Source organism: Ranitomeya imitator, chromosome 3 (genome assembly GCF_032444005.1).
Source record: "Ranitomeya imitator isolate aRanImi1 chromosome 3, aRanImi1.pri, whole genome shotgun sequence".
In the NCBI taxonomy this organism is placed as follows: Eukaryota; Metazoa; Chordata; class Amphibia; order Anura; family Dendrobatidae; genus Ranitomeya; species Ranitomeya imitator.
Genome location: NC_091284.1, coordinates 708438435 through 708450655, shown reverse-complemented (window position 1 = coordinate 708450655; position 12221 = coordinate 708438435). Strand labels below are relative to the sequence as shown.

Below are 12221 nucleotides of genomic sequence, written 5' to 3'. Positions count from 1 at the left end.
GTGCTATTGTATAACGATTTATTCAATGAGACCATACTATTGCACTATATTAGCACTTTCATTATGGCATGCCTTCCTGATTTATGTGATACTGGCAGCTACGTGGGGTATACTCATGATCTTCCGTGTCATCCTGTTGTAATTTTTACTGTGTGTTACACCTTATTAAATTTTCACAATAAAATACTCTTTTTAACCTAAGTACTCCCTTTTCCTCCTAATTTTTCTAGATAGTATATGGAGTTGGTTTCCTTTGCTGTCCTCTTTTTTTAGGCTTTGTTTTGCATAATTTTATGCAAGGTATTTAGACAATGTGGGTATCTGGTATCTGTGTCTCCTGAAAGTATGTGTAGCTGCAACAGGACACCTGGTTCTGCAGGTGGTCCAGCCACAATAGCTAATGTCCAAGCTCCTACGGGAAGACCTCCTGTGGAGTCTATGCTGTGTAACTGCCTTGTTCAGACAGCTAGTACCGTATATACTCGAGTATAAACCGACCTGAGTATAAGCCGAGGCATCTTAATTTTGCCACGGAAAACTGGGTAAGCTTATTGACTCGAGTATAAGCCTGGTATGCATTGTCCCCTCATTCCTGTCTTGCTATACATGGCTCCCTCCATCGCTGTCCTGGTATGTGGCTCCCCTGTCCTGTCCTGGTATGTGGCTCCCCCATTTTATCCTTGTATGTGTGGCTCCCCCGTTCTGTCCTGGTATGTGTGTCTCCCCATCCTGTCCTGCTGTGTGTGGCTCCCTCCATCCTGTCCTGCTATGTGTGGCTCCCTCCATCCTGTCTTGCTATGTGTGGCTCCCCCGTCCTGTTCTGCTATGTGTGGCTCTCCCCATCCTGTTCTGGTATGTATGGCTCCCCCTGTTGTATTCATGGCTCCCCCGGTCAAACATGGCTCACCACCCTTCTCATCATTGTATGCATGGCTCACGCCCCCCGACCTACTCACTCTCCTCGCGCCATCGCTGCATCTCTGTTGTCCCAGTGCCGCAGCTCTCCTGTGCTGAGCGGTCATGTGGTACCGCTCATTAAGGTAATGAATATGCGCTCCATGCCTATGGAAGTGGAGACACGTGCATATTCATTACCTTAATGAGCAGTACCACTTGACCACTCAGCACAGGAAGAGCTGCTGGCGACGGGACGGGGATGCAGGGACAGAGATGGAGATGCAGTGACGGAGATGTAACAATGGCGCGAGGAGGGTGAGTATGATGTCTTCTGTTAGCCGGATCCTACCGCCGCTCCCCCTCCCCCACCGGCTTTCTGGACAATGACTCGTGTATAAGCCGAGGGGGGCATTTTCAGCACAAAAAATGTGCTGAAAATCTCGGCTTATACACGAGTATATACGGTATTTCATGAGGAGACTATGGACTTATCCTATGTTGTAGCCACTAGTGATGAGCAAGTGTACTTGTTGCTCGGGTGTCCTCCGAGTATTTATGACTGCTCGGAGATTTAGTTTTCATCGCGGCAGCTGAATGATTTACAACTACTAGCCAGGCTGAGTACATGTGGGGGTTGCCTGGTTGCTGGGGAATCCCCACATGTAATCAAGCAGGCTAGTAGCTGTAAATCATTCAGCTGCCGAGATGAAAACTAAATCTCCGAGCAGTCATAAATACTCGGAGGTCACCCGAGCAACGAGTACACTCGCTCATCATACTAGCCACACATTGGATAGATTTTCGAGATATTTGAAATGGGCCAAACGCCTTCCAGGGATTGATCTCTTCTAGCAGCCCAGCGTGGGGAGATACTTAGAATGGCTAGTATGAGCCAATATTTGGTCTCAATGCGTAGCAGGAGCCTAGCCAGATCAGATGACGCCCAAACCGCCTCCCTAGGACTGTTCATTAAGGAGTTATAACCCATTTTAGGTTTTGAAGTTTTTAGCTGCTAGATGCAAGGGGAGGGGATTTAGGTCCAACCCAGGGGGCAGGAGGGGAGTGATTCCAAGGGGTTAAGTGCTCAGTTAAAGGATGGATGTGCTATTGCTTTTTTCCCCAGGGAGGTCATGACTAGAGATGAGCGAATTTAATGGAGTCAGAGCTTATTCGGCAAGCGACAGCACTGACCGAATAAGCTGCAGAGGGAACCCGACTTCCTGGATCGCTCCGGTTGATCAGCTGTTCGGCTCCGCAGCTGCATGTGTCGCGGCTGTGTGACAGTCATGACACATGCATGGAGAGCCTGTTGGGTAGAAGTGAAGGAACAGAGGGGACCACCAGCCTCCTAAGTGGCAGCCCCTCCCCCACAAGCCTGGCTTTTCATCTGACTGGTAACTCACTGTTATCTTCTGCATAATTTACACTACCACTATTTGTATTTGCATATTTGACCATTGTAAATATATAACCATTGTGTATATAGTGGTTTGTGTAGTGTGCCCTTAAGGTGATTAAATATATATCGTATATACTTGAGTATAAGCCGAGATTTTCAGCCCATTTATTTGGGCTGAAAGTGCCCCTCTCGGCTTATACTCGAGTCATGGTCGGCGGGGGAGTTGGCGGGTGAGGGGGATTGACGACTGTCACATACTCACCTGCTCCTGGCGCTCCTGGTGCGGTCCCTCCATGTCCAATGGTCTCCGGCGCCCACAGCTCTTCCTCTGTTCAGCGGTCACGTGGTACCGCTCATTAAAGTAATGAATATGGACTCCACTCCGCATATAATCTGTCCAGGAGAAGCTGCCAGGGACCGCGCCGGGAGAAGGTGAGTATTTCATATTCACCTTTCCTCGTTCCACCGCCACTCGACGTCTTCCACGTCCTCTGCAGTGACTGTTCAGGTCAGAGGGTGCGATGACGTATTAGTGTGCGCGCCGCCCTCTGCCTGAACAGTCACTGTGGAGAGACGGGACGCTGAGGGGCAGCGGGCAGCAACAAGAGGCGAGTATGTCTTTTTTTTTTTTATTGCAGCAGCATTACATGTGGCACATTTTTATATGGATCATCTTATGGGGCCATAATGAACTGTGTGAAGCATTATATGTGGCACATTTTTACATGGAGCAACTTATGGGGCCATAATCAGCATTTGTGCAGCATTATATGGGGCAAATATCTGTATGGAGCATCTTATGGGGCCATAATCAGCATTTGTGCAGCATTATATGGGGGCATAATAGTCTATGAAGCATCTTATGGGGCCATAATCAACATTTGTGGAGCATTATATGGGGCAAATGTGTCTATGGAGCGTCTTATGGGGCCATAATCAGCATTTGTGCAGCATTATATGTGGCATATTTTGTATGGAGCATCTTATGAGGCCCATCATGAACTGTATGGAGCATTATTTGGGGCTCCTGATTCAATATGGATATTCAAAAACACTTAACCTACTGATGTCTCAATCAATTTTACTTTTATTGGTATCTATTTTTATTTTTGACATTTACCGGTAGCTGCTGCATTTTCCACCCTAGGCTTATACTCAAGTCATTAAGTTTTCCCAGTTTTATGTTGCAAAATTAGGGGTCTCGGCTTATACTCGGGTCGGCTTATACTTGAGTATCTACGGTAATTTAACCTTGGTTTGCTCTTTTACCTCCATCTATGAACACACACATCCGTGTTCTCTGCTGAACTTTCCACGCTACCAGGGCTGGTTTCTGGCCCAATATAATCCCGTTAATGGACCGGTCTTATATCTAATGAGAAACTGGTGGCAGTCCTACTGGGCTGACCAGGTGCTGTTTCACTGGTGCTAGTAAATGGGGCATCTCAGCCAATAAGGGTTATGAGTGACTGTGGAGCCATGTCAGGGACTGCTTGGGCCACATCCTCTCACTCCCTATACCTTCCTGGGCCCATGTGGACAGGGTAAAACCTTGCCAAGCTGACCTTATGTGTCCCCTGGGGGTGCGTAAACTCACGTTGGTGTAAGTGTGAAGACTGTACCGTGTGATCCCTCTGATGTAATAGTGACATCAGGCGGGTTGGCACGATGCCGGTTTTTCACATATACAGTACATATAATGAAGTCATCAAAATAGGTGTGATTTTGATTTTCAAAGGAAGTGTTTTTTCTTTATCTTGTGCATATAACTATTAAGAACATCGAGTGGTTGAATTGCGATTTTTGAAGTTTTTTATTCAGCTATTTTTTTCAGCTATTTTTTCAGCCACTTATGTCTTTTTTACCTTCACAATCTTTTTTCAGCAAATTACACAGATGCTTGATCAGATTGGGATGTAAGAAATTTGGAGGCCAAATTAATACCTTGAATGCTTTCTATAGCCAACTTTAAACAGCAGGTGACCAGTCAGTTCTTTAAGCTGATGTACTGGAAGCAAAAAAAAGGGCATGTGTAAGGTTCTGAGTGAGGATGACAAGGGTTCAAATTATGATAGCAAGTCAACTAGGTCAGAGCTTCTCCAAAATGCTAGTTTTGCTGGATTTTCCAGAATTCTATAGTTTATACCCAGCAACGTGGTCCAAGAAAGGACAGCCATTGACCCGGCAACATGGAATCCCAAGGCTTAATGAAGCATGTTTTTAACGAAAGCCTAGCTCTTCTAGTTTGAGATCTTTGCAGACCCAAGCAGCCTCTTGATGGAAAAGCTATTCAATAATTGTTTTAAAAAAGCATGACAAAGAGTTCAGGGATCTTATATCTCAACCTGATTAAACACATGCTGAAAATGCAAGTCCTAGGCTTTACCTCTCAAATATCAGGACTTTGAAGATCTACTATCTTAGTGTCATATACCAAGGGACATCTTCAGAGGTCTTGTAGAGTCCATTGCTGTATGAGTTAGAGCTGTTTTCTCGACCCAAAGGGTACCTACACTACACAATAATAGGCAGGTGTTTTTAATATTTTGGAAGATCAGTGTAAGTGTATATATGGTATATTTTTCTTTGTAAGATTTAGATTGAGTTGTTATTAGTGATGAGCGAGTGTACTCGTTGCTCGGGTTTTCCCGAGCACACTCCGGTGGTCTCCGATTATTTGTTAGTGTTTGGAGATTTCGTTTTCATCGCCTCAGCTGAATGATTTACAGCTACTTGCTTGCTTGATTACATGTGGGGATTCCCTAGCAACCAGGCAACCCCCACATGTACTCAGCCTGGCTAGTAACTGAAAATCATTCAGCTGCTGCGATGAAAACTAAATCTCCGAACAGTAAAAAATACTCGGAGGTCAACTGAGCGTGCTCGGGGAAACCCGAGCAACGAGCGCACTCGCTCATCACTAGTTGTTATCTATACTGATATTTTAAAGTCATTGTACTTAGATGATGTATTCTTTGGCATTACCACAATTTCAGAAAATGTGAACAAGCATTTGTTGAGTACATTTTGCAATCCACATTAGCGAGTCAATGCAAATTTAATTCAGGGGCAAGATAAATGTTTCCCGGCCTCTGAGGTGCAGATAATGGGGAATAAAGTCCAATTTGAACTAAAATGAACTGTCTTCAGATATTACCGTACTTGTGTAAGGTGCAGTTTATCGAAGCTAATGTTTCATCATTCAAGTCTTGGTAGTGGTTTTTCGTGATCAATATGTGTGTTGCTGTAATGCCGATCTGCTTGTGCATTTTATAAAAAATATGACAAATTCGACATAAAATGCCCTGTGCTGAGTTGTTTGTATACGTTGAATCTACACACATGTGACGTTTTCTTTTTTCATTCTTAAAGAACTTGGGGCTTCTTATGATCATCATAGAAATATTGGACCTCATAGTGTAGAATTTAAATGCGGGAAAAGTACCCTGAAAATGAAATCTGGATTCTGATTGATCTCTCGTCTTTTTCCAAAACTGTTAATACTGGTAATACACATAATAAGGCTCCGGCTTTGATGTCCTTCGATATCCTCCTTCCCCTGATCTCTTTTGTCACCATTATCTGCTGCTGTACAGTTGTGGGTTTCCTATACATCAGGCAGGAAACCAGTGTGTGCATGCATTGTGGTCTGTTCTCGGACTGCGACATATTGATTTGTGAATTCGACCTTAAAGAGGACCTGATCAGAGTGGTCAGATTTTGCTCTTCTTTTATTCCCACTACTCCCTTGAGTTTTTTTTTGTGCTTTTTTTTTATAATTCTGCAGATATAGACTTTTTTAATTAGTGCTTCATTTTAGGGTCTTTAACCCCTTCACCCCAAAGCCTGTTTTCACCTAAGTGACAGGGCCAATTTTTACAATTCTGACCACTGTCACTTTATGAGGTTATAACTCTGAAACGCTTCAACGGATCCTGGTGATTCTGACATTGTTTTCTCGTGACATATTGTACTTCATGATAGTGGTAAAACTTCTTCGATATGACTTGCATTTATTTGTGAAAAAAACAAAAATTTGTCGGAAATTATGAAAATTTAGCAATTTTCAAACTCTTAGTTTTTATGCCCTTAACTTAGAGAGTTATATCACATAATATAGTTAATAAACAACATTTCCAACATGTCTGCTTTACATCAGCACAATTTTGGAAACATAATTTTTTTTTGTTAGGACGTTATAAGGGTTAAAAGTTGACCAGCGATTTCTCATTTTTGCAACAAAATTTGCAAAACCATTTTTTTACGGACCACCTCACACTTGAAGTGACTTTGAGGGGTCTGTATGACAGAAAATGCCCAAAAGTGACACCATTCTAAAAACTGCACCCCTCAAGGTACTCAAAACCACATTCAAAAAGTTTATTAACCCTTCAGGTGCTTCACAGGAATTTTTTGAATGTTTAAAAAAATTGAACATTTAACTTTTTTTTCACAAAATTTTTACTTCAGGTCCAATTTGTTTCATTTTATCAAGGGTAACAGGAGAAATTGGACCACAAAAGTCGTTGTACAATTTGTCCTGAGTACGCCGATACCCCATATGTGGGGGTAAACCACTGTTTGGGCACATGGCAGAGCTCGGAAGGGAAGGAGCGCTATTTGACTTTTCAATGCAAGATTTGCTGGAATTGAGATCGGAGCCCATGTCACGATTGGAGAGCCCCTGATGTGCCTAAACAGTGGAAACCCCCACAGGTGACACCATTTTGGAAAGTAGACCCCCTAAGGAACTAATCTAGATGTGTGGTGAGCACTTTGAACCTCCAAGTGCTTCACAGAAGTTTATAATGTAGAGCCGTAAAACAAAATTTTTTATTAATTTTCACAAAAAATGATCTTTTTGCCCCAAATTTTTTATTTTCCCAAGGGTAAAAGGATAAATTGTACCCCAAAAGTTGTGCAATTTGTCCTGAGTACGTCGATACTTCATATATGGGGATAAACCACTGTTTGAGCGCATGGCAGAGCTCGGAAGGGAAGGAGTGCCATTTGACTTTTCAATGCAAAATTGGCTGGAATTGAGATCGGACGCCATGTCGCATTTGGAGAGCCCCTGACGTGCCTTAACAGTGGAAACCCCCCACAAGTGACCCCATTTTGGAAAGAAGACCCCCTAATGAACTTATCTAGATGTGTGGTGAGCACTTTTAACCCCCAATTGTTTCACTAAAGTTTAGAATGTAGCATTGTGAAAATTAAAAAATCATTTTTTCTTTCCACAAAATGATGTTTTAGCCCGCAATTTTTTTTTCCCCAAGGGTAACAGGAGAAATTGGACCACAAATGTTATTGTCCAATTTGTCCTGAGTACGATGATACCCCACATGTGGGGGGGAACCACCGTTTGAGTGCATGGCAGAGCTCGGAAGGGAAGGAGCACCGTTTGAAATGCAGACTTAGATGGAATGGACTGCAGGTGTCATGTTGCATTTGCAGAGCCCCTGATGTACCTAAACAGTAGAAACCCACCACAAGTAACCCCATATTGGAAACTAGACCCCCCAAGGAACTTATCTAGATGTGTTGTGAGAGCTTTGAACCAACAAGTGCTTCACTACAGTTTATAACGCAGAGCCGTGAAAATAAAAAATATTTTTTTTTCCACGAAAATGATATTTTATCCCCTATGTTTTTATTTTCCCAAGGGTAACAGGACAAATTGGACCCCAAAAGTTGTTGTCCAACTTGTCCTAAGAACGCTGATACCCCATATGTTGGGGGGAACCACTGTTTGGGTGCACGGCAGAGCTCGAAAGGGAAGGAGCGCCATTTGAAATGCAGACTTAGATGGAATGGTCTGCAGGCGTCATGTTGCATTTGCAGAGCCCCTGATGTACCTAAACAGTAGAAACCCCCCACAAGTGACCCCATATTGGAAACTAGACCCCCAAAGGAACTTATCTAGATGTGTTGTGAGAGCTTCGAACCAACAAGTGTTTCACTACAGTTTATAACGCAGAGCCGTGAAAATAAAAAATATTTTTTTTTTCCACGAAAATGATATTTTATCCCCTATGTTTTTATTTTCCCAAGGGTAACAGGACAAATTGGACCCCAAAAGTTGTTGTCCAACTTGTCCTGAGAACGCTGATACCCCATATGTTGGGGGGAACCACTGTTTGGGCACACAGGAGAACTCGGAAGGGAAGGAGCCCTGTTTTACTTTTTCAAAGCAGAATTGGCTGGAATTGAGATCGGACGCCATGTCGCGTTTGGAGAGCCCCTGATGTGCCTAAACAGTGGAAACCCCCAATTATAACTGAAACCCTAACCCCAACCCTAACCCTAGCCCTAGCCCTAACCCTAGCCCTAACCCTAGCCCTAACCCTAGCCCTAACCCTAGCCCTAACCCTAGCACTAACCCTAGCACTAACCCTAGCACTAATGGGAAAATGGAAATAAATACATTTTTTTACATTTTATTATTTTTCCCTAACTAAGGGGGTGATGAAGGGGGGTTTGATTTACTTTTATAGCGTTTTTTTGGCGGATTTTTATGATTGGCAGCCGTCACACACTAAAAGACGCTTTTTATTGCAAAAAATAGTTTTTGCATCACCACATTTTGAGAGCTATAATTTATCCATATTTTGGCCCACAGAGTCATGTGAGATCTTGTTTTTTGCGGGATGAGTTGACGTTTTTATTGGTAACATTTTCAGGCAGATGACATTTTTTGATCGCTTTTTATTCCGATTTTTGGGAGGCGGAATGAACAAAAACCAGCAATTCCTGAATTTCTTTTAGGGGGGGCGTTTATACCGTTCCACGTGTGGTAAAATGGATAAAGCAGTTTTATTCTTCGGGTCAGTACGATTACAGCGATACCTCATTTATGTAATTTTTTTTATGTTTTGGCGCTTTTACACAATAAAAACTATTTTATATAAAAAAATAATTGTTTTTTGCATCGCATTATTCTGAGAGCTATAACTTTTTTATTTTTCTGCTGATGATGCTGTATGGCGGCTTTTTTTTTGCGGGACAAGATGACGTTTTCAGCGGTACCATGGTTATTTATATCCGTCGTTTTGATCGCGTGTTATTCCACTTTTTGTTCGCCTGTATGATAATAAGGCGTTGTTTTTTGCCTTGTTTTTTTTTTTTTTTGCGGTGTTCACTGAAGGGGTTAACTAGTGGGATAGTTTTATAGAGCGGGTCGTTACGGACGCGGCGATACCAAATATGTGTACATTTATTGTTTTTTTTTTTTTTTTACATAAATAAATGGATTTATTGGGAAATGTTTTTTTTTTTTTATTTGGGGATTTTTTTTTATTTTTTTTTACACATTCTATTTTTTTTTTTTTTTACTTTCTAACATTGTCCCAGGGTGGGACATCTCTGTATTAGATCAGATCGTTGATCTGACACTGTGCATAGCACACTGTCAGATCAACGATCTGACAGGCAGCTTAGCTGGCTTCCAGCGCGCCTGCTCTCAGCAGGCGCCGGCTAGCCAGGTCACTTCATGACCCGGAAGGAGTCCGGCGGCCATCTTGGATCCGGGGACTCCTTCCGGGTCACCGGAGCAACGCGATCTCATTGCGTTGCTCCGGTGGGAGAGCGCAGGGAGCCCCCGTCCCTGCGCGATCCCCCTCTATGCCGCTGTCACTACTGACAGCGGCATCAGAGGGGTTAAATGCCCGCGATCGGCGATAGCGCCGATCGTGGGCATTGCTGCGGGGTGTCAGCTGTCATATACAGCTGACACCCGCACCCGATCACCGCGGCGCTCAGCGCGAGACCGCGGTGATCGATGCGCCGTACTAGTACTGCTGCTGGCACTAATGCAGTGCCGGCAGCGCAGTACTAGTACGGCGCATGGCGCGAAGGGGTTAAGAAGGTGGTGGTGCTCATGCAGAACAGTCACCCAGATGATCCTGTGAGCCACGGCCCCTTGGAAAGACCATAAAAAGTAGACTTAAATATCCCTGAAACCGTATGATGTATTAGAAAGAAAAAAAAGGGAAATACTAAGAGGGTAGCGGTGGGCATAAAATAAACTGGTAACTCTTAACCTGATGACAGGTAGTCTCTAAGCGCGAGAATGCGAAGACATGTCAGGTATTGGTAATGTGTTTTTTTTTCAATAGTTGTGATGGGGACCCAGAAGGTGTTTTTACTGCTGGCATGTGACTTTGATAACGACACAAGATTCATTTTTTTTCCCATTGAAACATGCTGAAGTCACTTTTTTTATATCTATTGATATACTATTTTGATATGAAATATTTCCAATGTCTTCTGTAATATCAGATGCAGCTCTGTATATAGTAAGCTTGTTGAATATTTTCTATTGTTTGGTAACTTACTAACTCTCCTCTCTCTCTCTTTTTCCCCCACAGACCTTTATAGTACTAAACAAAGGAAAAACAATCTTCAGATTTAGTGCCACGCCTGCCTTGTATATTTTAAGTCCTTTTAACCTATTAAGGAAGATAGCTATTAAAATTTTGATACATTCATATCCTTTTTTCAGATAAATGATGTTGTTAGTGTAAAAATGTTTAATGAGCTGCCAAAAATACCGAAATAAGCATGGCAGCAAATAGGAAAATGTACCTTTAATTTATAGAATTATTCTTCCTTACCTTTACTCTTGGAGCAACCAAGATGTGTGTCGCAAAATGATTAACTATTCAGACCAATATGAATATGTGATACTCTTGTTACGATATGATTATGCTGTGTATATATATGTGGATGTGATGTGAATTGTACTCCGTCAAGGAGGTTTGATAGCGTGTCATAATATTATATTGATTTTGTTCGAAGTCCTTAACCAAATGGAAGAACATGTAAGAGTGAACACACCATATCTCATCTCAACAAGCATTATGGTTTAAGGTGTAACTAAACTTCTATTTACCATTTTACTAGATGGTGGCCCGATTCTAATGCATCGGGTATTCTAGAATATGTATGTAGTTTATTTATGAAGATTTAAGAATAATGCAATGAATACACAGGATTTTCTGGGTAAAATATATATATATTATCATTAAATTTTATTGCTCATGGAACTTAATACAACTGAACGAATCAGCGAAGCATGGTTCAAATCCCGCGCCAATATCACTGATTGCTCGCAGCCGGCCGGGAGCGACCAATCAGCGAAGCGTGGTTCAAATCCCGCGCAAATTCGCGGCCGGACTGCGCCTGTCGCTGATTGGTCGCGGGTGGCTGGCGCGACCAATCAGCGACGCGGGATTTCCGTTACAGACAGACAGAATTAGACAATTATGTAGTAGATATATTGGCCCTTAAAGAAATTTTCCATTTTCAGAAAATCTCTTCCCCAGGCACAATTTGATAAAAGCAAACTCTGCTTTACTCTTCTTCCACAGGTCCAGCTCTAAGTCTCCACCGCTTCTACTAATGTCTGTTGATGTGACGTCAGCACTGCAGCTAATCAGTGATCTCATTGGCTTTGAGCGGCTTGTGCGGTCTATTCGGGCAGAGCCGCTGAGCTCACTGATTGGCTGCAACACTTCTGACTTGAAGTCAGAGCTGAGACGATAACAGACACTGGGAGCAAAGGAGGAAACTCAGAATTGGACCCCGGGACATTGAGTAGAGCATGGGTGTCAAACAAGCTGCGCATAAGGTCAGGGGTCCCTTTAAATGCCTTGTTAATCTTTGGAGGTCTAGGTCCTGCGATTAACCGATTGTCCAACCACAGTATAGGATAGAAGCGTTCAACTTCTGCATGAGCAGCTTCTCATCAATCCTTAACACAACACCTGTGGACCTGCTGAAAACCCTAGTCACTGCCATCTTGGTACTTTAGTGAAGATTATCTACGGAAACCAGCAGTTTCCCTGGATACTGCAATACTGCTTTGTTCACATTTTGCTTTTTTGGTACGTTTTTTTCAATGCTAATTTTAAGCTGCTTTTAA

The 12221-nt window shown here is 42.8% G+C and overlaps 1 protein-coding gene across 1 annotated transcript in view; it reads left to right on the top strand.

Moving 5' to 3' along the window:
* The window catches only part of SCN8A (sodium voltage-gated channel alpha subunit 8), a 295986-nt gene that overhangs the window by 163812 nt on the left and 119953 nt on the right, over nt 1-12221 (top strand). The window contains exon 3 of the mRNA XM_069758645.1: nt 10666-10784. Within this exon, the coding sequence (XP_069614746.1) occupies nt 10666-10784 (119 nt within the window). The remainder of the gene's footprint in view (nt 1-10665; nt 10785-12221) is intronic.